The sequence below is a fragment of the Malaya genurostris genome, chromosome 3, assembly GCF_030247185.1.
Source record: "Malaya genurostris strain Urasoe2022 chromosome 3, Malgen_1.1, whole genome shotgun sequence".
NCBI lineage: Eukaryota > Metazoa > Arthropoda > Insecta > Diptera > Culicidae > Malaya > Malaya genurostris.
Genome location: NC_080572.1, coordinates 114,238,253 through 114,264,926, shown reverse-complemented (window position 1 = coordinate 114,264,926; position 26,674 = coordinate 114,238,253). Strand labels below are relative to the sequence as shown.

The following is a 26,674-nucleotide window of genomic DNA, read 5'->3' as shown; positions in this document are numbered from 1 at the left end:
GATTTCATTTGAATCTTAGATGATTCTTAGATTTCATTTGAATCTTAGATCGGTTCAGACATCTACGAGAAGAATGAGTTACACAATTTTTATTTCGTTTCACATATCATCCTGTAGTTGCGGAACCAGAGGTCAGAACCAAACATAATTCAGGAACTTTGTTTGGGAGCATACGAATTTTCGTATGAATCTGAATTTGTAGAAAAGAAATTTTCCGAGAAAATTGAGTGGAATTATTTGGGCACACGCATTTGCTGGTCTCGACGAACTGATTCGAATGGTATATGGATGTTATGTTCTTCCAGCATTTATTGCTGTAAGTAGTTTAAATCAATATAATTATGGAATTACTTTCAACTCGAAAATGCTGATATCATTTGGTTTACATATGTCATATTCGAACGATTATGTTGCCAAAAACGAGCCGTGCTAAAATCGGTCCGAAGCTAAATGTCATGAAAAAGGATGCTGTACACAGTCTTTTTGGTACTTAGAAACAATTGTATGTAACAGTATAAAAAATCGTGTTTTCCGTTGCTCCCAAGCATTTCTTTGTCATACAGCGCTCAAAACTCCTACTGCCGGAATAGGGGGAAAAGTTGTTTACACAAAAATTTCGACATCTCCGTTAAAAATGGACGGATTTTAACAATCTATGGCTTGTTGGATAGGTATTACCGTGCGGAATCTAAGTCTGAAAACATATTCTGTTTTCAAAGTCAATTGTGACAGATACTGTCAAAAAACTGAAAATTTTGACATAAAACTTTGTATAACTCAAAAAGTAAACATCCGATCTCAAAACCATTCAATAGCGTTTTGGGTGACGGGGAGACCTTTCATTTGCGACTAGTTTGAACAAAATCGGTCCAGCCATCTCTGAGATCTCGACCTCTTAGTTGACAACACACATACAGACACACACACATACACACACACAGACATTTGCTTAGTTCGTCGAGCTGAATCGATTGGTATATGTCATTCGGCCCTCCGGGCCTCGGAAAATTTTTCGAAAGTTTGAGCGAATTCTATACCTATTTTTTATATATATAAAAAAGGTAAAACAGGTACGCCTGCCAATTCGTCTTCTAACGAAAACAATTTATTGACAGGTAGATCGACCTCGTCATCATCTTCTTCTAATGTCTGTTATGCTGGTATATTAGGTAAAAATCTACCACCTATTTCTTCTAATGTAAATAATCAAAACACAGGACCGCCTTGCAGTCCATCTTCTAACGAAAACAATTTATTAATAGGTAGACCGGCCAAATCATCTTCTTCTAATGGCAGTCTACCTACAAATATTCCTTCAATGCCATTCGCTTCTTTAAATGAAGTCGATTTAGGCGATATAACTGAAAATAAAATGATCTACCTACAAGATCAACTTTTTCAAATGATCATCCAAATGAATTCGACTTCATCACTTTTTGAAGCATTTCAAATCGGATGGAAATTTGCAAATAATATTATAATGAATTTAAAATTTAACAGTGATGTTAAATAATTATTTGAATATTTTAAATTGGAATGCTCGATCTTTGAAATCGAGTGAAGATGAATTTTATAATTTTCTCGAAGTTCACAAAATCCATATTGCCATTGTGACAGAAACTTTTCTTAAACCAAATGTCAAATTGAAAAGTAATCCACATTATGTGGTTCATCGATTTGACAGGATCACTGGAATGGGTGGTGGAGTTGCCATTTTTGTCCAACGCCAAATTAAACATCGAATTTTACCTTCTTTCAATACTAAAGTTATTGAAAGCTTGGGAATCGAAGTTGAAACCATTCATGGAATTTATTTCATCGCTGGAGCATATTTGCCATTCCAATGCACCGGCGAACAATTAAATTTCTTTAAAGGCGATTTGCAAAAACTTACAAGATATAAACCGAAATTTTTCGTAATAGGGGACTTAAATGCTAAGCATGTCCAGTGGAATTGTAGGCAAAATAACAGTAATGATAAAATACTTCATAATCAACTCTCAGCTGGTTACTTCACAGTTCTTCATCCCAGTAATCCTACTTGTTTCTCTTCCGTGAAAAACCCGTCTACAATTGATCTGGTTCTAACAGATCAAAGTCACATTTGTAGTGAACCGATTACACATGCTGACTTTGACTCAGATCATCTTCCTGTAACATTCAGACTTTCCAACGAAGCTATAATTAATCCAATTAGTTCTATATTCAACTATCATAGAGCTAATTGGTTGGATTACAGATCTCACATTGAAAATCATGTGGATCATGAAACTATTTTAGAAAATTCTGCGGACATCGACACAGCAATTGATAATTTGAATCATTACATTATCGAAGCTAGAAATCTTTCAGTTCCCAAATCTCAAACTAAATTAAATTCTCCTATCATCGATGACAATCTTCAACTGCTCATTCGGTTGAAGAATGTTCGTCGACGACAATATCAACGTTCTCGTGATCCTGCTATGAAAAACATAGTTAAGGATTTACAAAAAGAAATTAAACATAGATTTACTCTTTTGCGAAATGAAAATTTCGCTAAAGAAGTTGAACAAATTAAACCATGTTCTAAACCTTTCTGGAAACTTTCTAAGGTTCTTAAGAAACCTCAGAAACCAATTCCTGCTCTCAAGGAAGGAAATCAAATACTTCTTTCAAATGGCGAAAAAGCTCAAAAACTTGCTCAGCAGTTCGAGAGTGTCCACAATTTTAATTTGAACGTTGTGAGTACTATTGAAAATGAAGTCTCACTGAAATATGAGCATATTTCAACCCAAGTGTTATCACAAGATGACATTATTGAGACGAATTTTGATGAAATTAAGTCAATTATTAGGAAACTTAAAAACATGAAGGCTCCTGATAATGATGGAATTTTTAATATTCTTATTAAAAATCTTCCTGATGTTGCCTTGAGACTCTTGGTTAAAATTTTCAACAAGTGTTTTTCATTAGCTTACTTCTGTAACCGTTCGTTACAATATTCTTTGTTTTTCCTTTTTAAAGTGCATGATTTGTTAATAAAGCTATTGTGTTCCTAATTTATTAGTAGGGTTAGTTTTAGTCAATATTAAAATATATGTATTAGTAGGGTTAGTAAACATAAATAAGAAAAGGATTAAAAATTGTTAACACACTGAACAACACAAACAACATAGAGTGGGCACGAGTGGGTGGTGTAGTAACCGAACCCCACACCGTATAACAGTTGTCAGCAGGAGGAGGAAATTGTACGGTAGGAGGCGCGCGCTGCTTAGTCGACGAGATTCGCCCGTTGGAAGCGCGGGAAAAGCCGAAAAATATTCTCGGCGAAAAATGAAGCGAGCGCGCCAAAGGCTGCTTCGCGAGAGAAATTAGCTGGCGTTCGTGTGCATTAGACGTGCTAAAGTGGAGTGATAATTTTTCTAAAAGGCATTGAGCGTAGTGATTTCGTGAGTGGAAAAGAGTTTATTCAGGACCTTTTTGTTCCCCGATTAAAGCCCTCCACGCACACGATTCGGCCTAGGCGGTGAGTTCCGTCTACGTCTAACCGTAAAAGAGTTAGATCCTCTCGGGCCGTGGGCCCTAAACGCAAAAGAGAGTACCCTTCTCGGTGAAGCCAATACGGTCCCGTCCGTGGCCCACTGATCGTGCCAACGAAGGAAGACGCCATTGCAGCCAGTTCCCGCCCAGCTAGGGAACTTAGCACGTCCCCTGACGCAACGCCCCGCGTCGGATAGGTTCGTCCCGTCGTCGAGAGCGGGCTTTGCCGAGACGTCGGTGAAGGCTCGTTTCCGGAAGTTGCTGTTCGTCCCGGTACGTACTGTTCCTGAAATTCGGCCCGGGGAGGAACCGAAAAACCCACGCTACATACACAAAGACGTCGGTGAAGGCTCGTTTCCGGAAGTTGCTGTTCGTCCCGGTACGTACTGTTCCTGAAAGTCGGCCCGGAGAGGAACCGAAAAACCCACGCTACATACACAAATACACTTACACACAGATTCAACAATAAAACAATAGAACGAACCCCATTTTTCATTTCCCCAAATACAAAGAACATCCTAGGAACGCCATAGTCTAGTGCACCATTTTGTCCGCGTAAGTACCTCCGATTACCCAGTAGTAAGCAGACCTGACGATCTCAGTATACAGGGTCTCTTGCTCGGCTAGCTTGTCCGGGAGTCTTGTCGTCGAATAGCCATACTTCCCAAAAAGATGGAAAAATGCCAAAGTAATTCCTATATTCACACCTGATAAAAATCCAGCAGAAACATCAAGTTATCGACCAATTAGCTTACTTTCTTCTATCAGTAAACTTTGTGAAAAAATTATCTGGTTGAGAATGATGTCTCATATAAATGAGAATTCAATTTTTTTACCAGAACAGTTTGGATTTCGTCATGAACATTCAACTACTCATCAACTTGTCAGAGTAACGAACATGATAAAAGCAAATAAATCTTCTGGGTTATCCACTGGGGTTGCGCTTCTAGGCATTGGAAAAGCATCGACAGTGTTTGGCACAAAGGTTTAATAGCAAAATGTCTGATTTCCAGTTTCCTATTTATTTGATCAAAATGATTCAAAATTATTTAACTGATCGTACTCTTCAGGTTAGCTATCAGAATTGTAAATCTGAATTGCTACCCGTACGAGCCGGTGTTCCGCAGGGTTCGAGCGTAGCTCCAATCTTGTATAATATTTTCACATTGAATCGATTCGCTCTCTGTATTAGTTAGTAAGTTAGTATATAAGTTCCTTTTCCCCATTACTCAATACAAGTAGGTTTAGAATTTTCCCTACACAAAAATCTCAGAATTGCGGAAGCAAATAATGTCCTCATGGTAATAACCAAATCATATATATAATAGGGCTGAAAAGTCACCACTTGTGGCTGAACACCCAATTTAAATCTTAATAATTTAATTTTAACTCATATTCCAATAAATAGTTATTTAAAAAAAAGACGTGTTGTGTTTTTATGTGCCAGCACGTACCAGTGCGTACCGGCGTTGTATCATCATTTTATATGGCAGTTTGAAAACTTTGACACTAATCGCGCTGTAATTGCAGCACCGGATCTGGATGAATTTTCGCAGTAGATTTAAGACAATATGAGCTTTAATTTAAATTATGATTTGTGAAAATCGGTTCAAGCATTGTGCAAGCTGGAAAAATTTATCAGTCAATTTTATGGGATTTATACCAGTCAACACCTACACCCACATACATTACACATAATTCGGCATCCAGACTTGATCGTATTTATGTAAGCGGGGGGCTGTGCGAGCACTTGCGAAGCGCCACTTCGCACGTTTGCTCTTTTACCAATCACAAAGCGTTAAATGCGCGCATTTGCCTTCCCTAGCTAGGTCACGAACCAGGAAAAGGTTACTGGTCGCTACAGCCACATTTGCTTACTGTCGATGACCTGGAGGAATTTCAGAGTCGTTAGCATACTGGACACGTCAACGAACAAACTTTCCTATTTGGATGGAATGGTGGACAAAATGCTAATTTTTTTTTGCTGGAAAACGAACGAAGCCTTACGTATCTTCAACGCCGACTACCAACGTCTTTACACACAACTACACGCCGCGTATGACAAGTACTACCAGAATCCTGCTATGATAGTCACTATCAACCATCTCAAAGCACAAATGTTATCAATGCAAAGACAACATGCACGGAATTTCATTCGTATCAACCAGACCTTCGTAACCGGGGAATGGGGAGCTGGGAGAAAGACGGTGAAAGAAAACAACCATCACCGAGCTGAAGAGTGAGCAAGGCGGTAACATGCATAACCCCCGAGAAATCGAACAGCACGTGCTTCAATACTTCCAGGACCTATACACAGCGGAAGCCGCGGGGCAGGTTGAGGGAGAAGAATTCGCATGCCAGGGAACGATTCCTCCAGGAGATGAATACAATGCTGTTCTAACTACCGAGATCACGGTTGAGGAAATTAAAAACGCCATCCGTACATCCCAGAAACGAAAGGCCCCAGGGTTTGATGGGCTACCGATCGAATTTTATCAGAGAGCGTTCGATGGTGCTCTACTGCCGACATTTACCGAAGGGTTAATCGTTCTTCAAAGCAAGTTTTTGTTTACGTTTCGTCTTCAACTTATCTGTGCATTAGCAGTATACCTAGTAATGTGACTGGGCATGTTAACATAAATCGCTCAACTCACGAAAAGATCAACTCTACGTTCAGAGACAACGACAATAGTCTGAAACGAATCAAACATCAGTTTAGTCCTAACCTCTTGATGTGATTCCAAAAAGTTTCATTTCAAGTAGAGTTGAATTTTACGTCTTCTTATCGGTCTATGTTGAACTTTAAACTGTTGAATATGAGCGCAGTGAGTGAATCGAAGACGAAACATAAAAATGAGTTAAATGTGTTATGTGCACAAATATGGTTTGAATCTAACCAAACAACTCAACATCCATATTATCATAATTTTAATTTTGCGTTCTCTATCATCAAAAAAGCGTAGTTAGTATCGATCGTAAATTTATTAAAATTTAGGTTACTCGATTCTAGTTCTAACACAACTGTTTAACCGCTGCCCCGTATGCGATACAGCAGCGCTCTAAGCATCTTTTCCTATCACGAACTGTTATCTGATTTTTATCGTGAGCGGGAGATGTCACGGTGGCTGCTCCGTTCAAAATACATTAGAGATTGTTGGAGCGCAAGTAACTTAAAACCTAATTATGTCTCATCTTATCGCACGTCTGTGTTGCTTGTAGCTAAGGATGTCTAATCGCGTACAGATGCTAAATAATATCGATCAACACCTTCATACTAATTGAATACATATTCAGATTGTGAGCATTTTGTTCATCGCATTGGCGGTTTCTATCCTACGAGGCTTATCCTATAGTCTTATCTAGGTATAACATTGAGCTAGGTTGAACTATCTGCCTTAGCGCAATTGCTAAATTTTTATTCTCAATCGTAGTTCTTGCTGTCTACCATTCTGGTATGAGTAAATACATACTAACTTCATGCGAATTTTTGGCCCTGATTCCTTGGGGTTATGATTTGGCATCACTTGGAATAAGCAGCTACATGCTACAGACTGGGATGTTGATATATAATGAACTGGTACAGCATCGATTGCAACGAATTTGGTTTCTGTGTGATCATCTTAGCTTTCGTATGTGTACTTGTAACTTGTGCGATATTCAGGATAGTTGGTAATTACTATTATATTACTATTTTATCGTACGACGGTGGCGGTGACTCATCCGGTTCCTTAGTGTTTTCCGGTAATAGTATGGCAATGTGGTATGGCGGTGGGGGGGCCATCACCGCCAGTGAATTTTGCTGTGCTACACCTACACTGCCATTCAGCAACGGCGAAGGATTACTATTCGCTAAGTCCGGATTGTTCTGCAAGCGATAAAATAAATGAGTCCTAATTGTATTTTTTTTTGCTTCAAAATAGAGTTCAAGTTTCTGGTTTACCTGTAGGGAGTTTTGCTCCCCAATGGAGATCGTCTCCGATATCACATTGTTGGCGGGCATCTGTAGGTCTCTTGGACGTCGACAGAGCGATACTGTGCATGCCGCTAGGAAAAAGGTGGCCGAAAATGCACAAAATATAAGCACTTCCAGGCCGGTTCCCTGCGAGAAAAAGTTGATGCCATGAAACAAATTTACCAAATAAATACACTCACTTGATGGTCAAAGTAGAATTTCGCTCCCGCTACAAAAACCGCGGCCAGCGCGAGCGAGGCCCACATTCCACATTTGAGATGCGCTGGTAATAGTTGAGCGTCGTGACCCACGTGTGACACTTGCTGACTGAGTGTTCCAATTCCGAGCGCTCCGGCATTATGATCGATTTCGATTGCGTTAGATTGCGAGGGTGCACTGCTGTAAAGACAATTTTCAAAGTTACCTAAGCGTTGAAACTTGGATGCTAGTGAATAATATATAATACAACAATGCTGAATTATGATATTTAAATAAAATAACAATACACAATAAAATATACTTAATTAAATGTTTTGTCAAGGCGATATATAGTGATGTGTTTAATTCGAGCAATATGCACGGAGAACCCGAAGATTACGCCCTGGTTGTTTTAACTAAAATGTTGTTGATTTCACTAACATATCTGTTGATTTTGTCATAACCATTCAGGTAATGCTTATGAGGTCGTCAAAAGGTAAGCTAACTAAGTCCTCACAATTTCCTATCTCATGCCTCCCCGTGTGTCTATGATGACATTTGGTCAATAGAACGGCGTCGACTGTGTGCTATCGCCTTCTGCGTTAGTATCAGAATGAGAGGGTGCGAAATGACTTATAAGATGAAGCCCATCCTAAAGTGCAATGTTCATCATAGTATATTACAACATATAATTCTTTTTTTTTTTTTTTATTCAAGAATATAATGTTTAAGGCACACTGCTTAAGCTCTAAGATGCCAAGGGCTTTTACTAATTTAAAATTTACGACTAACTTAAAACTAGGGTTGTATCATTAAGTAATGTCATATTTGGGTCGCAGTGGTTGACTTTGGCAGATCCAGCCTTCATGTGGTGATCGGCCGGTGATCTGAATATTTCATGAGAGTCTTCCATATGGCGTTGGTGAATATTCATGTTGGCCGCATTCTTCGGTCCGTGTGGGTCCGCGGGAAACACCCCCAGGTTACGAATACCCGGCGGGTGGCCCGCATGCTGTTGATAAGTTTCCGTGGGCGATGATGGTGTTGTTACAGAAGAAAATGAAAAAAAAATATAGCGAAGTAAATATTGCGTAAAACGGAGTAAAAAGGGGATATGGGAATGAAATGACTAAAACGACAGAGATCTAATTAGTTGACATCGAGATGGTGAAGAGACGGGGAGGGGGGAAGCGAAGGTTAGTGACAGCAAAAAGATCTTGTTAGTTCCGATGAAGATGGTGGACAGATGAGGAATCGGGATAATCGGCGGAAGTTAGTGTCGAACCTGCAGTTGAGAAATAATTCTTAGCCACAGTTGAAACAACGTCGATAAATAGGAGGAACTTTCTAAGCCAGATGTAACAGATTACACTTGTATATTAATGTGTTTGAGAAACTGGTATATGAGAAGCATATATGAACTATCCCGACTCGCCAACACATCCCGAACCGGAACCTCAGGCGGTCTACCTCGGGCCCTGAGGGATTCCAGTAGCTTTGACCTGGCGTCGCGATACTCTACGCACGACCACACGACATGCTCGATGTCCTGATAACCGTCGCCACAGGTGCAGAGCCCGTTCTCCACGATCCCGATACGTCGGAGATGTGCGTTGAATGTATAGTGATTTGACATGAGTCGTGACATAACGCGAATGAAATCACGACTCACGTTCATCCCCTTGAACCAAGGTTTCGTCGATACCTTAGGGATAATGGAGTGTAGCCATCGTCCCAGTTCGTCATTGCTCCATGAAGTTTGCCAACTTTCGAGAGTTTTCTGACGAGAGATACTGAAAAATTCATTGAAGCAGATTGGTCTTTCATAAATATCACCTTCTAATGCGCCCACTTTAGCCAATGAGTCTGCCTTTTCATTGCCCGGAATGGAACAATGCGAAGGGACCCAGACTAACGATATTGAATAAGACCGTTCAGATAAAGTTCGCAAGTGTTCCCGTATTTTCCCCAGGAAATATGGGGGATACTTTCCAGGCTTCATTGCCCGGAGAGCTTCTATTGAACTTAGACTGTCCGTGACAATGACGTAATGGTCTTTGGGCAATGTTTCAATGATCTCGAGGGTGTACTGAATAGCAGCTAATTCTGCGACGTAAACTGAAGCCGGATCACTGAGTTTGTAAGAAGCGGTGATGTTTTGATTGAAGATGCCGAAGCCTGTGGACCTGTCGATGTTTGATCCATCAGTGTAAAACACCTTTTCACAGTTGACTGTTCTAAATTTATTATAAAATATATTAGGGGCCACTCGAGGGCGTACGTGAGCCGGAATTCCACGAATTTCTTCTCTCATGGATGTGTCGAAAAACACAGTAGAATCAGAAGTATCCAAGAAATGAGCACGGTTGGAAACAAACGAAGAAGGATTAATATTCTGAGCCATGTAATCAAAATACAAGGACATAAAACGGGTTTGAGAGTTAAGCTCAACTAACCTTTCGAAGTTTTCAATCACCAGAGGATTCAAAATGTCGCATCGAATGAGCAAACGATATGAGAGATCCCAGAACCGGTTTTTCAATGGTAGAACACCCGCCAGCACTTCGAGGCTCATCGTATGAGTCGATTGCATGCAACCCAAGGCAATACGCAAACAACGATACTGAATTCTTTCCAGCATGATGAAATGAGTGTTCGCCGCGGATCGGAAGCAAAAGCATCCGTATTCCATCACGGACAATATCGTCGTTTGGTACAGCCTGATCAGGTCTCCTGGATGGGCACCCCACCACGACCCGGTTATTGTACGAAGAAAGTTGATTCTTTGTTGGCATTTTCTTTTCAGATACCTAATGTGACATCCCCAGGTGCCTTTGGAGTCGAACCAGACCCCGAGATATTTAAATGTGAAGACCTGAGCTATGGTTTCACCCCCTAGTTGAAGCTGTAATTGTGCTGGTTCTCGCTTTCTCGAAAATACAACCAGCTCAGTTTTCTCCGTAGAGAATTCGATACCCATTTGAAGAGCCCATGTGGATAAGTTGACAAGAGTATCTTGTAACGGCCCTTGCAGATCGCCAGCTTTGGGTCCTATAATAGACACAACGCTGTCGTCGGCAAGTTGTCTTAGCGTGCAAGATGTGTTGATACATTTATCGATGTCGTTTACGTAAAAATTGTATAGAAGGGGGCTTAAGCATGAGCCCTGAGGAAGACCCATGTAACTGAATCGTATTGTCGACAAATCACCATGCGCGAAATACATGTGTTTCTCAGACAATAGATTATGTAAAAAGTTGTTCAAAACTGGCGAAAGACCATGCTGATGCAGCTTCTCAGATAAGATATTTATAGAAACTGAGTCAAAAGCCCCCTTAATGTCTAGGAAAACTGACGCCATTTGTTCCTTACGAGCAAATGCCATTTGAATTTCTGTTGAGAGCAACGCAAGACAATCGTTCGTTCCTTTGCCCCTGCGGAAACCAAATTGTGTATCTGAAAGTAAGCCATTAGTTTCGACCCAATTGTCTAGACGGAAGAGAATCATTTTTTCGAACAATTTCCGGATACAGGAAAGCATAGCAATCGGCCGATACGAATTGTGATCGGAGGCTGATTTTCCTGGTTTTTGAATGGCGATCACTTTCACTTGTCTCCAGTCATGTGGAACAATGTTGTCCTCAAGGAACTTATTGAATAAACTCAACAAGCGCCTTTTGGCGGGGTCTGGCAGATTTTTCAACAAGTTGAATTTTATTCTGTCTAATCCCGGGGCTTTATTGTTACATGACAAGAGTGCAAGTGAGAGCTCTACCATCGAAAACGGTGTTTCGTTTGTATTTGGTGTCGCGGCGCGGGTGATCTTCTGTTCCGGAACAGAGTCTGGGCATACTTTTTTAGCGAAATCGAATATCCAGCGGTTGGAATATTCCTCGCTTTCATTCGTGGTGTTATGATTGCGCATTCGTCGGGCTGTGTTCCAAAGAGTACTCATAGATGTTTCTTTCGTTAAGCCGTCTATAAACCGACGCCAGTAACCGCGTTTCTTGGCTCTAATCAAGTTCTTAGTTTTAACGTCTAACGCCGCGTAATTCCGGTAATTATCAGGTGTTCCATTTTTTCTGAATATTTTATACGCGGAGGCTCGCTCCGCGTTTAAATCGTTGCACTCTTTGTCCCACCACGGGTTGGGAGGACGGATGTTAGTTTTCGCGCCGGGTACACGTTTCGTCTGAGCTTGAGTCGCTGTGTCGAGAATCAAGCCAGCCAAAAACGTGTACTCTTCCTCCGGAGGAAGTTGTTGAGTTCTTTCAAGTTTCTCAGATATCGAGGTCGCATAGCTATTCCAATCAATATTTCGTGTGAGGTCATACGAAACATTGATTGTCTTCGCTGGTTTTGAGCCGCTGGTGATTGATATTACGATCGGTAGGTGATCGCTACCGTGGGGATCAGGAATTACCTCCCACGTGCAATCCAACCGTAGCGATGTCGAACAAAGGGATAAATCCAGCGCACTTGGTCTTGCTGGTGGTGCAGGAATCCGTGTCATTTCTCCCGTATTCAAGATTGTCATATTGAAGTTGTCGCAGATATCATGGATCATAGTTGATCTGTTATCATCGTGAAGACAGCCCCATCCCGTACCGTGTGAGTTAAAGTCTCCTAAAACCAACGTCGGTGCAGGAAGGAGCTCTACGATATCACTGAGCCACCGATGCCCAACCGAGGCTCTTGGGGGAATGTAGATGGAAGCAATGCAAAGGTCCTTACCTTTGATTGTAACATGACATGCGACAACTTCAATACCTGGTATCGAGGGGAGGTTAATGCGATAGAAAGAATAGCACTTTTTAATCCCCAAAAGTACTCCTCCATAGGGATTATCTCGATCCAGACGAATAATGTTAAAATCGTGAAAGTTTAAGGGTATTTCAGAAGTTAGCCAAGTTTCGCACAATGCAAATGCGTCACATTTCAGATTGTATACTAGAAATTTAAATGAATCTATTTTTGGGATAATACTTCTGCAATTCCACTGTAAAACAGTGATTAGATCCGTGACCTCGGTGGATGATTTAGCCATCGAAAGATACAATCGCTGAAAGAAGGGGCCAATTTGCAGTCAACTGCTTCAAATATGTTTTTACTGTTGGCATGAAAGCAATTAAAATGCTTCTAAGAGGGTCTGAAATATTGAAAGTTGTAAAAATCCAGTCCACAACATCAGAGAACTTTATAAGTCCAGCACCTAGTTGGTTCTCTGGTGGATTTTCAGGGACGCTTGGGGATTTTTTAGTCCCTGGAAGCGGTGGGAATTCCATCTCGGAATTGAGTTTTCCGAGACCAGGAGCTTTTTGCTTCGGTGATTTTTCCCGATTCCCGTTAGCTGTAACTTTTCGAAGCCCTTCGGAAGACACCTTCGAACCCTTACTAGGTAGCTTATGAGAAGATTTATTCATTCTTTTCCTACAGCTATGAAGGACCGCTGAAGATGGACCTTCCAAAGGGTCGTCAGAATCGCTCTCGTCAGTTGACAAGCAGGCATATGGATTCGTTGCCTGTTTAGGAGGGGTGGCACTCTTAACCATCTCGGCAAAGGAACGCTTGGAGTGTTCCTTCAGGGAACGCTTCATCCGATCTCCTCGCAGTTTGTAAGCGGGACAGTCAGAGAGGTCATGCGGACCCTCCTTACAGTAGAGACACTTTTCAGCATCCTTACCGCAAGAGCCGTCCGCATGAGCTTCCCCACAGTTAGCACAACGTGGCTTATTGCTGCAATGGGTAGCTGTATGCCCCAGTTGTTTGCAATTGGTACAATTCATTATCCGGGGTACAAATAAACGAACAGGCAAACGAACCCGGTCCAAGAGGATGTAGTTGGGCAATGCCGAGCCGGCGAAGGTCACACGATAGGAGTCTGATTGGGGATAAGACTTTGTTCCATCCCCGGCGATCGATACTGAATGCAATCGCTTGCAATCCAGTATCTTGACATTCTTAAGTGAGGGGTCTTTAAAACAACCCGCCCCGTACTTAAGAATATCCTCGCAAGTCAAACTCGAATCGGTGACCACACCGTCGATTTCGACTTCACGAGCTGGCACGTAGACGCGGTACTCCAGCGTAAAAGGATCATTTTGAACAAGCTCATTAGCCTGTTTTGAGCTGGTAAACAGGACCCTGAGCTTGTCTGGCCGTATTCTATCTATACTTTTTATGGTATTATATCGCGAATTCAGGTCCCGCGATATTTTTAAAATATTCAGTTTTTTTTCCTTTGATTTGGTCCGGAAATAGACCGCGTAAGGCCCGGCCGGTAGTGCGAGCCCATCAGGATAGCTCTTTATGCGGGACTTTTTACTGACAAGGGAAGTCTCCATTTGAACATCGGGAGCGGGGGGGACAGGTTTTAAATTAGACATAGCGGAACTACTTCCGCGCAAAAACAAATGATTCGGGGGGAAATATAATAAAGAAATAAAAATAAACGAAGTAAAGGTACTTAACTAAGATCCAACGGGGGACACCAAGCTGGACTTCGTCGATCGGCGTATCGCCGCTTTGATGATGTGCAAAAAACCTCCGAGAGGAAAAGGCACACTTATTTATAATCCTCACACAATGGCCGCTTGTTTATAATCCTCACACTTGGCCTTGATCGGCGAAACAATAATCGGCTAACGGTACCGTTTCGATCGACCGCTCGCAATAAGGCACTGTTCTATTATATAATGCGAAAAAAAAACCTCTCAGAGGAAAAAGCACTATTGTCTATCACACTATATCGTCCGATCACTTTATCACACACACAACTGGTTTTCAATGCTTTCGCAGTAAATCCAAATCACGTCCGTTCGCTCGGAAGGTTGAAACGGCAATGACATACATATAATTCTGTTGTTTATTACATCATGTATTACTATTATTATTAATATTATTATAAGAAGAGCATAACTTACACTGCGACATTAACTGTTATATTGTATCATAGCATATTATTTCATATACACTGAAGTCTTTTTTATGCGAACTTACGTACCGCATAAAAAAAACGCATAACTCTGAAACTTCGCACAAAAAAAACGCAGAAGGGAAACCGCATAACTCTGAAAATTAGCATAAAAAACCGGATAACTCTGAAATTTCGCATAAAAAGTCGCGTAAAAAAAACCGCAAAAAAAGACCGCATAAAAAAAGACCTCAGTGTATTATCGTCTTACATTATTTTATGTTATTATATAATATGTTGTATGGCATTATACTGCATCATACTGCATTATATTTTACTATATTATATTACATTATATTATATTATATTATATTATATTATATTATATTATATTGTATTGTATTATATTATATTATATTATATTATATTATATTATATTATATTATATTATATTATATTATATTATATTATATTATATTATATTATATTATATTATATTATATTATATTATATTATATTATATTATATTATATTATATTATATTATATTATATTATATTATATTATATTATATTATATTATATTATATTATATTATATTATATTATATTATATTATATTATATTATATTGTATTATATTAAATTGTGTTAAATTGTATATTACAGTAGATTGTATTGTATTACACCCAAACCTCCGTTTACGAACACTTTTTATACGTTACCTCTTTTTACGTAACTCTTTTTACGAACCAAATCCCAAATAACGTAATCTATTTAAACGAACCAAATGTCAAATAACGTAAACTTTTTTTACGAACCTACTTCGTAAAAAGAGGGTTTGACATACATCGAAAGCGATTTCCGACTCAATTGAAACTACTACAATATGGGTATTTTTGGAACGGGTTTAAAGAGTAGATTCCGGAAAATGATGTTTGAGGTATTTTGGAAATCCAAGATGGCGACTCCGGTTGATTGATATTCCATGAAACCCCTTTCAATATGGGTATTTTCGGAACGGGGTTAATGAGTAGATGTCGGAAAACGATGTTTGAGGTAGTTTTGAAATTCAAGATGGCGACTTCCGGTTTGTTGATATTCCTCGAAAACCATTGCAATATGGGTATTTTCGGAACGAAATTGATGAGTAGATGTCGGAAAATGATGTTTGAGGTGGTTCTGAAATCCAAGATGGCGACTTCCGGTTGATTGATATTAATCGAAAACCCTTACAATATGGGTATTTTCGGAATGGGGTTAATGAGTAGATATCGGAAAACGATGTTTGAGGTGGTTCTGAAATCCAAGATGGCGATTTCCGGTTGATTGATATTCCTTGAAAACCCTTGCAATATGGGTATCTTCGGAACGGAATTGATGAGTAGATGTCGGAAAATGATGTTTGAGGTGGTTCTGAAATCCAAGATGGCGACTTCCGGTTAATTGATACTCCTCGAAAACCCTTACAATCAGGGTATTTTCGGAACGGAATCGATGAGTAGATGTCGGAAAACGATGTTTGAGGTGGTTCTAAAATACAAGATGGCGACTTTCGGTTTATCGAAATTCCTCTGAGCACCCTCACTAAACAGATATCAGAATCGAGTATGGTGCAGAATCCATCCTTATATCTGCACCTGTACCTGGATTCATCATATTACCGGTTTGATTCAGATCCCGATCCTGATCTAAAATTTCTTCTAGATTTTTTATCAAGATGGGTCTGTAAAAAGCAACTAAACTAAATTCGTAAGTTTATTAAAACACAACGCGTTATGTCCTCGACTGAGCTGGAAAGTTGTTTCACTTGCCTTCGAAAATTGGACAATTTTCTTTGCATCACCGAACGAGACGACGTGAGCGGCGAAAATGTGAAGGAAGTGTTTGTCAAACAAGAATCTGAGAAAAAGACTTTCGATTGTGAAACATTGCGAAGCAGAACTGACGAATATGATGATAACGATGAAGACGATTGTGCTACTAGCAACGAGGGCAATGGTGAGGAATCGAGTTCGAGCTCTTCAAGTGAAGAAAGTACTAATGGTTCCGATGTAACCGATTCGGATGTTCCGCTGGCGAAACGACTTGCTGCCAGAAAGCAAAAGTCGGTGCTGGTTAAAAGACGTAATCATAACAGAACAAAGCTGAGAAAGGAAAAGTCAGACAATGAGAAATTAAATGCTTTCATAAGACAACACATGGATATAACGTGTTACCGGTGCGCTGAAACTGGACTGGATAAGGCCGAAACGTTCAAAACTTTCTATCGGTTGAGGGTACACTTTAAGAAAGTTCACGATACGTATGGGTACATATTTTGCTGTAATCGGGAATGATCTACAAAAACCGGGTTGGTGGAACATTTGAAAATTATGAACCAATGAAAAATGATCACAGTCATTGTTTGGAATGCAATTGCATTTTTAAGGATAAGCATAGTTATGCGAATCATATGTTTTAAGTGCATACACCGTAAGACCAGAAACAGTTTAAGTGTGATCGCTGCTCGAAGGCATTCGCGGCGGAAGATTTGCTCAACAGTCACATAAAGTGGCACGAAGAGGTGGAGAAAAAGAATCACCATTGCCAAGTTTGTGGAAAACATTTTCTAAGTGCCCGAAATCTTGAGAATCATAATCTGAGCCACCATGTTTTCGGAGAGAATTCGTCTGCCGTGCCGAATACTGGCGGAGAAGACATCGAAGAGCAGCACTCTTTCGATCAGTCTGTCGAAGAATCGTCAGCGAAACCATCGAGCTCAAAGGGCAGGCGGAATGCTGACGATTTAGTCCAACAAGATGAGCTTATAAAAATACGTTTCCTTAAATTGTTCCAAATGTGACTCCATAGGGGAAACTTTCAACAAGTTGTCCTATCACGCGTTCAAAGTTCATAACATAAATACACACGCGGTCATTTGCTGTGATCGTCGCTTCGGTAAGCGTCAACGGCTGTACGAACACTGTCTGAGACATTTGAATCCCGACCATTTCAAGTGTGAGATCTGCGGTAAAACGTACGCGGACAGTTCGGGATTACAAATCCACAAATGGTGGATTCATACACCGGTTTCGGAGCGACCGTTCAAGTGTGACATATGCGGCGCTGCGTTCGTGAAGGACTATCTGTTGAAGCAGCATACGAATTGGCATGTCAACAAAGAACGGTAGACCAACTTCTGCGAACAGTGCAATAAGGCTTACTCCAACTCGCAGCAACTGAGGGCACATCTACAGAAGAAGCACGGTGCAGTGTGCGATTGGGTTAGCGACATTTGCGCTAAAGATTTTAATCATCGGGCTCTTCTGGACGAGCACCGTTTGAGGCACACGGAAGAAAGGTTGGCCAGTTTGAAGATTCAGTGTGAAAAATTTCATAGGTGGTTGATAAATACGAAAAGTTATTTGCGACATAAACGACGTTGCTAAGACACGTCTGGACCCGTAAAGTGAGATATTTGCGGCAAGGAATCTATCAACGAAGCAGCTTTGATGGGTCATAAAAATTTTCACCATTCCAACAGACCTCTGTTCACCTGTGCTTTCTACGGCAAAGAATGCAAAACTCAGCTTCGTTTGAAGGAACACGAAGCAACACACACCGGTGTAGTGTTGTATCAGTGTCCATACTGCCCAAGGACTTCTAATTCAAGTTCGAATATGTATACTCACAAGAAATGGGCCGAGGAAGTCGCTGCGCGATTTGACACACGGTGAGGGAGGTGAGGGAACGATATAATTACTGTACGTAAAAATATACTGGGAGATTGGATTGGTGTATTGAATCTTGAAATTATTGTTTGTCAGAGGTGCGCAGTTTGATGACAATCCTGCACTAGAACGTTCTTGTACTGTTTCATAGGAATGCACAGTGGTTCGAATCGATAAAAACGTGAACTTAATTCCCTTAAAAAAGGCACAAATCTTCAAATATCAAGGGGAACGTGCCATTTGAGCCAATTTATTCTGAAGTGCAGGTCTGAAGATTAGTATTCTACCGCAATCGATGTAAATGCACTCAACAGCGTTTAGCCTCAAATCGAATGAATCTTTTTATACGTATTAACTTTAACCGGTTATGTCTCTGAAAACACCCTCTCTTTTTTTGTAATTTCACGGTGTATATTGAAAAACTTCCAATGAATTCATCTCAAAAAACGAAGAGATAATTTCTAGTTATAAAAATATTGGGTACAAAACAAGAAAGTAACACAATTTAAGTTATCACGATTTTGTTTATCGAAAGGTCGAGCTGCATTTACCAGCATCGTTGATAAGATAGCACATTCTAAACAATACTGATATCACGCTGTTTTCATAACTGTGATAAAGAGTAGAAACGTACCTATAAATATGATTCACTCCGACTGGTACATGGTAGTTGTTTGCCTGCTGCTGATGCTGCGATTGTTGCAGCAGATGGTGAGTCTGAGATGGAGATTGTGAATGGAGCGTCGATGCTGGGAGTATGCTATTATTCTGATTATAGTGCCCACTGCTATGCAACTGAGCCTGATGATGCTGAATATGCGATTGATTACTGCTAGCCTGATGTGACTGTTGTTGCTGTTGATGATGGCTACTGCTGTTTTGAGACTGTGAATGATGTTGTTGCTGTAATAGTTGCTGTTGCTGCTGTTGTTGTTGCTGCTGCTGCTGTTGTTGCTGTTGTTGTTGTTGTTGTTGTTGCTGCAGCTGTCGATATGAATGTGGTCTGGTACAGTCGACCGTTTGAAACCGATGAATTGGGGTAACCATTGATTTTCTGGGTATTCGCCGGGGATACCCAAAACCGAGCCCTCCACCACTAGAGAGAGACGCAGCCACCCGTGCTCTACCGAAACCACAAGCTTGCGAGCGCTTATCAATCCAAAAATGCATCTCCTCGGCGTACAACTGGTGGACTGGGTCGGGTCCGGGCAATACTCTGAATATAATTAACGTTTGCTACGATACGTGATCAAGCTTGGTACTGATTGTCTCCAGGACATGCAAATCACGGGGAAATTCAATGACAACACTCCGTTTTCTTACTCTTGGGATACCACTGATTTCGGCTGGAGCTTTCGTTTGAAGGAACCATGATTTGTGTTATACTATCCAATATAGCCCCATATATTCATTATTTGTATGGTAACGCAGTTTGATTTTTGCATCTCGTGGTTCATGGTCCATCCTTCAGCTGTAGTTTCGAAATCACTGAAAAAAGAAAAAGAATTATTTTAAATAACATCTCGAATACTAAGGAAAACAGTACTATTAGAGTTACAATCTAAATATTTCGTCAATCCTTCATCATAGGTATGTTTTTTGTATAATTTCGTGTGATAGATCGATCGTAATTCCTTTTCTAATATACAATACTTAAATGTACATTCATTCAACAGATTCGATACATAAAGTTTAGAATTGTAAAGCGATAGAGACAGTAGAAAAAACGAATAGGAATCTCCATCGAAACGATGTTTGTTAAATTCGAATTATACCTTGAAGAGATGAAAAACCGCTTAAGGCAAAGGGTGTTTTTAATAGCTTGCTGATTTGAAATTTAAGTAAAACACATGCCTAATTATGAAATGGCTAAATTTTTCTTTATTTGGTAAATAATTGCTTGGCAATTGACATTTAAATATAATTTCGGGCATATGGCCGCCACGACTATTTTTCACAATCAGGATTTGAAGGGCATATTTCAACAATAACATGTTTAATATTGGTTTCTAAAGCATCAATCGTTGTTGGTTTATCCACATAAACAAATGACTTCACGTATCAAAAAAAAAACCATCAAGTGGTGTCAAATCACACGAACGCGGAGGCCAATCCACTGGTCCATTTCTCTAAATAATGTTGTCGTTGAAATTTTATTTTAATAAGTCGATTGTTTCGGCCGCAGTATGACAAAAGACACCATCCTGTTGAAACCACATTTCGTTCACATTCATATCTTCAAGATTTGGAAACAAAAATTCATTCATCATGGTTCTGTATCCATTCACGGTAACGCAGAATTTGGCGCTATAATCAGTTTTAACTGAACACTGATTTTGAAAATAAATTTCCAATTTGTTCTGGAGTTAACCTATTCAAGATGATTTTCCAAACAATACTGAATAGAGACGTCACTTTATACTGTCAAAAAAAAAAACTTTCCGACAATATAGTAATCCCTATTGGAAAAACAAACCTCCTAAAAAACACCGGTATTAGAAAATCGCTTGTTGTTCACCGTACATAGCCCCTAAATTAGTTTTTGGAACAGTTTCAAAGTTTTCGTACCTTTTTTCTGTCGTCACTTATCTTATCTTGAGTTTATCTTTGGTACTATATTTTATTGCATGTAATAATTCTATATATCTGTGCAGCTTATTTGTACTAAGTTCCGAATCTTTTGAATCATTTCCTGGCGGAACAACAAACAAATTGATACTGGATAACGATTTGCATTGTTTTTGCTACACTTGGTCTGGATCCATTCTATGAGATTCTTGGAAGCAAGATTAGACTAAAATATTCAATTTCTAACTATTCAAATGGGTTACACGATTATTGTTGAGTTCAATAATAGGGTCAAAGAGATTATGCTCAGAGATAGTTTATTGTGTTTAGCCACATTTAATGAAAATGAATTATCTATGATTATCATCATAACACAACTTTATACTGAATCTATTTGCGCGCCACCGTATGTAAATGGAGATTTGAGTATGCACACAACCCGTTAACAAAAAAACTACTCGTTTATTTAAAACATTTTAAAACTTTTTCGAATCAAGTTAAATGAGGCAAACCCATCAACAAATCATAGATACCCGCACGGCCATTTGGCTACCTGGGCAGCCATGGCCACCAGAAGGCTACCAAAATTGATTCAGTGACGGCTGTTAAATCCAATTTGGCAAAACATAGTCGCCTGTATTTAGTTAGCCAAACGCTTTCATCTTTTCACTTTCGCTGAAAATGTCAAAGATTTCGATGTGGAAAAATCCTGCTAGATACGGTTGTATCATTTGAGGTGTATGTCTGGCAGCGGTGAGGCAGTCGGTCACCAGAATGACATCATTAATTGCGACTGTCATTGGCTCGTGAAAACATAGGTCAATTCAAACCAATTTTTCAATGGTATGCAATTGAAGTACTTAAGGATCAAGAGTAAACCAAGTTAACTTGTGTTGGTAATTTGTGTATTACGCACATTTTATTTGGTACGTATGTCATAGATCTAAGTATTCATATATGCAGTGTAACTAGTTTATCAAAGTGGCTAGCACTATTGAGTTTCAAAAAATCTTTTTTAACAATCATTTATTTTAAAATGAATGTTAAGCCTGACATTATGGATGAAATATAAGTTTTGATAAATTTTTCACCAACGTTTGAAGGAAAATTGATTACATTTTATGAATGCAGATTTTAATTCTTTAATAAAAAAGTTAGGAACACTGCTTTAAGGCATTTGTATTAGATTCCGCTACACAAAATAAACAAAACTAAATATTTTCTGTTACAAAAACAGTTTTCCGAAAAAATAAATCGTTTCACGATAACATTCCAAATCCATTGCCTTTCGCGTGTTAAATTAAAGGATTCTGCGGGTTTACTTATAGACGGTACGTAAATCTTTATATCGCAATAATTTCTGCAAGAGGAAATCCATGTAGGAATGTGTTTGTTGCTAATCAAATGTGTCAGTGGAAGTAAGCTGAAACTGACATAATTTCTCTCGAGCAGTTTTAAGAAAAACGAAAGAGTTTTAGACTAAGATTTTCGCTTTTTTTTTAAATGCAATTTTAAGCATAATGAACTGATTGGTTTATTTTTCAATCATATGGACGATTTATTGATTAAAATCAGAGAAAGAAACGCCGGAATTTGTTTTTACGCACACATTGCTGACATTACTCATACTCATGCAAAGAGTCTTGCTCTTTAAACGACGTTACCTGCATCAACTAATAACTGAGTTATAAGCATTCGATATTACGACAGAAAAGGGTTACGCGGTTAGTTTTGTATTTTTTAAATTGACATCCAGCCTCGTATAATAAAGAGCCAAAAATTTGGTTAATACATGGGATATTTATTTATTTTCGTTCATTTATTTATTTATTTTTGGGGAGCAGAGAAGAGCCCGATGGAGATGAAATATAGCAATCTCTCTCTCTCTCTATCTCGTAGGCATAAAACCTCCTCATCTTTTGTATCAACAGATTACAATGATCCAACAGATACATTTACGTTTAAAACTAACAATTAAAACTAACAGTTAAAGCTAAACCACTAACCCTGTAACTAGTTGATGACACAATATTACAGCATTACAGAGCAGCTTCCTTGAAAGGTGAAATAGAATAGAAAAGTGGATATGAAGATGGAAGAAGAAGGTTAGTTGAGGGAGCAGTGAGTGAGCGTGAGGTTAGAACGAACGACGAGGTTAGAACCGGCATGTAGATCTAATTAGTGATCAAAAAGATGGTGGAAGACGGAGAAAATGAGAGGGAGGACGAACAGGTTAGTTTCGGCGAATCTGAAAAAGCGTTTTATCGCATTACGCGAGAGATGATAATCAAAAACATGCGAGCAATTGTTAAATAAACGACACATACTGAGAAACGGTTCATTATATCCGTAGTTAGTTCTAGCACGAGGGATTCGTAAAAATGGATGTGTACGAAGATTGCGACGATGGATGTCAAAGTTGACCAATCGTAGGAGGTCAGGGCAATCAATATGTGATTGTATTAAATCAGCGATAAAAACAGCCTTGTAGACGTTTCTACGAATACACAGCGGATCCAGTTCGATCAGTCGGCAACGATCACTATAACTTGAAAGGTTTAATGGGTCCCTCCATGGTAGATTTCGGAGAGCAAACCTAATGAATTTGCGTTGAACAGCTTCAATACGATCAATATCAGTTTGATAATGAGGTGACCAAACGACAGCCGCATATTCAAGCGACAGCCGCATATTCGGACTAGTGCACAATAAGAGTTTCGATGCCTTCGAAATCACGTAGTCAATGTGATTCTTAAAATCAAGTTTATCATCAAGAATAACTCCTAAGTCCTTCACGAACGATTCACGCTCAAGAATATTTTGCGAAAGATTGTAGTCAAGGATGGCTTTTATCGTATCAAAGAATGTTCACTGGCAACTCTTCACACGATTGAATCGGTGCCATCAAAGAGAAACGGAAATCATCGCAACAACAAAAACCCGGCATGGCTCATTTAACATAGAATCGACACCAGTGCGAGAGCGAATTTCTCTCGATTACATTTCTGAGAATCGAAGGTTAGCACGCTGCTGTGGGGATCCTCTTTGAAGCAACAAACGGTCGCTTATTCTCGTTTCGCGATCCTATTCTTTACAGGCAGTTGATAATTGCGATAGAATCATTTTACTATTGCCGCTTATTCTAACTATGTGCATATAATCTTTGTATAAGTTGTATCTATGAAAATAGCTGTAAATGCTCCACACAAGGGTTTTGAAATATTGCAACCTAGTACGAGAATCATCAAGTTGAATCATCGATTCGATTTTCTGCGATAATTGTCAACTTGCGATTCTCTCTTGGGAAATTCCACACAGCAACGATCATTATCAGACTGTAAATTTTTTTCAGGGGGTAAAATACTCAGAGTATGAAGTTGAGCGAAGAAATGTAGCAAAATTCTCTCACGGTTCATGCATTGATAGACTCGAGTTCTTGTAGCATATTCTACCGGATTGAAAATGTTGTATACAATATAGATAGTAATATAGCAGCTTCTGTCAAATTTTCGGCAATCACCAACACTGATTGTAGTCATATCTTATTACTGAGTGCCTGCGGGAAAATGATATGACGGAGCATTTAGAGGCGTTTAATACCATCTTGTTGGAGTGACACTATTCCACGAATGTATTCAATTGAGCTTGCAGAAAGTGTGTATCTTCTTGTTCTTTTACCAAATGGTAGAGTTTGAAGTCATCCGCAAATAATAGTTTGAAACATTTCAGTAAGAAGTTCAAAGGTCCTAAGTGACTTCCTTGAGGTACTCCAGAAACGGTGATGTTGTACAGTTTCCTATTTTTATCGACCAGTAAGATATGAATGCATCCAATCCAGTAAAGAACCACCAAAGCCAAGTCTGTCAAGTTTAGCAATTGTTATTTGATGATTTATTTTATCAAATGCCGCTGAGAAATCAGTGTAGATAGCGTCTACCTGTAGACGAGATTGCATGGATTGCATGATAAAAGATGTGTAAGTTGTTAAATTAGTAGATGTTGACCGTTTAGGCATAAATCCGTGTTGATTTTCAGATATATAGTCGTTGCACTTATGAGTTATGAAGTCGAGAACAATGATTTCAAATAACTCGGAAACAGCGCATAGGGAGACTATTCCACGGTAATTTGTAATATCTGATTTGGTGCCTTTCTTAAAAACCGGAAAAATGTAACATTTTTTCTAGAGGTCAGGAAATGTTCCCAACTCGAGGAACATGTTGAACAGCATAGTCAGTGGTGAGACGAGGCTATCCAAGCAATTTCTCAGTACTATTGAAGGAATACCATCAAGTCCTGCGTTTGTAGAGCGTTTTAATTTAAAGCATGCCTTACTTATCATAGTCGGTGTAATAGTATGGTGCGGTCCAACAGGGGAACGAAGAGGAACGTTGTTTATCGCTTTAGATACTTCGAAGCTGCTGAGGATCTCATCGGAGAAAACGCTACTGAAGTGCCTTTGAAATAGATTGTAGGTATCAGGCAAGGTGGATGATTTAACCTCTCGAGCGACATATGAGTAGGCAGTCCTGTTTCTTTACGTTGTTCATTAACATGACACCAAAAGCTTTTTGGTTTTTTCTTTAAATTACGATGAACTCGAAGAAGGTGGGTATTGTACATATAATGATCTGTACAGACATTTATATCGATTATTAAGATACACATAATGAGACCTCAGATAACTCTACATCTGAGGTCTCATTATGTGTATCTTAATAATCGATATAAACGTCTGTACAGATCATTATACAATACCCACCTTCTTCGAGTTCAACGTAATTTAAAGAAAAATCCAAAAAGCCTTTGGTGCCGCTCGTGAGGTTTTTCAAGACAGATCTCTTAGCGCTCTTTAATTACTTAAGGGTTGGATTAGACCAAGGAGGTTAAACTGGTTTATGACATTTTCTTTTAGGTACGAACTGATCAATAGAATATGAGATTATATTAGTCAATGATGCAGCCGCATAGTTTCCACCATAAAATAGTTTAATGAAAATAGAAACTGATTCATTGCGTTGAAGTTTGCTTTCTTGTAATCGTAATAAGTCGTCTCTGTTAGATTTTCGAATGAAACAGGTTTATATACCGCTAGAGCAATTTGAAGCGGAGGAGGGGCTGGGGTTCCTTTTGGAGATTGATAGTACCTATTATCTTTCTCAGGACAGTACCAGCCTAGATGCCGTGTGGAATTCGGCGGAAAAAATGAGCCAACAATAGATCCACTGGGTTCCAGCTTCCTGTCGTAAAAGGCGACAATAGCTGGAGTTCCTTTTTCCTTTCAGTTATTAGATATTTTCAACGTTTCACTTCTGATTACTCTATTTTACTAACTTATCTCTTCAATCAACTTATCAATTTGCGACTAGCTTTGGATAGAAGTTTTATTTGGTATGTTTTCTTCTTCTATGTTATTGCTTGCTTAACCAATATATATCAAGATTATGAATTGAATGATAAAAATCAACTATTGCGCCAATTTCCTAATATTATAGTAAAAAATACTTCTTTGTTTGATAAATTAATAATTTTCTCTCGATAGCCGGCTGCCCAGATCAACCAATATAACCAATTAATAATTGTAATAAATAATTTTAATAATAAAGCGGAAATAATAAACAATCAAGTCGCGTGTGAAATCTGTTGACTTGATATTTGGTGATTTAAAATGATATCATAAAAATTTTTAGAATATGTCACTACAATTAATCAACTATTTTGTCTAAATCCTATTCACTCGTTTATTTCGTAGTAATTCCATTTGAAAAAAAATAGGGAAGTTTTTATTCGTTACGCGATAGTATCGAAATTT

At 39.1% G+C, this 26,674-nt stretch overlaps 1 protein-coding gene and 1 pseudogene across 11 annotated transcripts in view; one reads left to right on the top strand and one right to left on the bottom strand.

Annotated features, from left to right (window-relative positions):
- Window positions 1-6,485: 6,485 nt before the first annotated feature.
- Window positions 6,486-26,674, bottom strand: part of LOC131434665 (uncharacterized) — a 49,508-nt gene continuing 29,319 nt past the window's right edge. For 9 of the 11 annotated variants that reach the window (XM_058601626.1, XM_058601625.1, XM_058601630.1 and 6 more), the window contains 4 exons: window positions 18,929-19,782; window positions 7,675-7,873; window positions 7,463-7,621; window positions 6,486-7,387 (listed from right to left, as the gene is read on the bottom strand). In XM_058601626.1, coding sequence (XP_058457609.1) covers window positions 7,202-7,387; window positions 7,463-7,621; window positions 7,675-7,873; window positions 18,929-19,464 — 1,080 coding nt within the window. In that variant the 5' untranslated portion in view covers window positions 19,465-19,782 and the 3' untranslated portion in view covers window positions 6,486-7,201. Of the gene's footprint in view, window positions 7,388-7,462; window positions 7,622-7,674; window positions 7,874-18,928; window positions 19,783-22,868; window positions 22,923-26,674 lie in introns of those variants that run through there. The other 2 variants (XM_058601631.1, XM_058601635.1) reach the window with 2 other exon arrangements.
- Window positions 15,470-18,918, top strand: LOC131434664 (zinc finger protein 62 homolog; annotated as a pseudogene).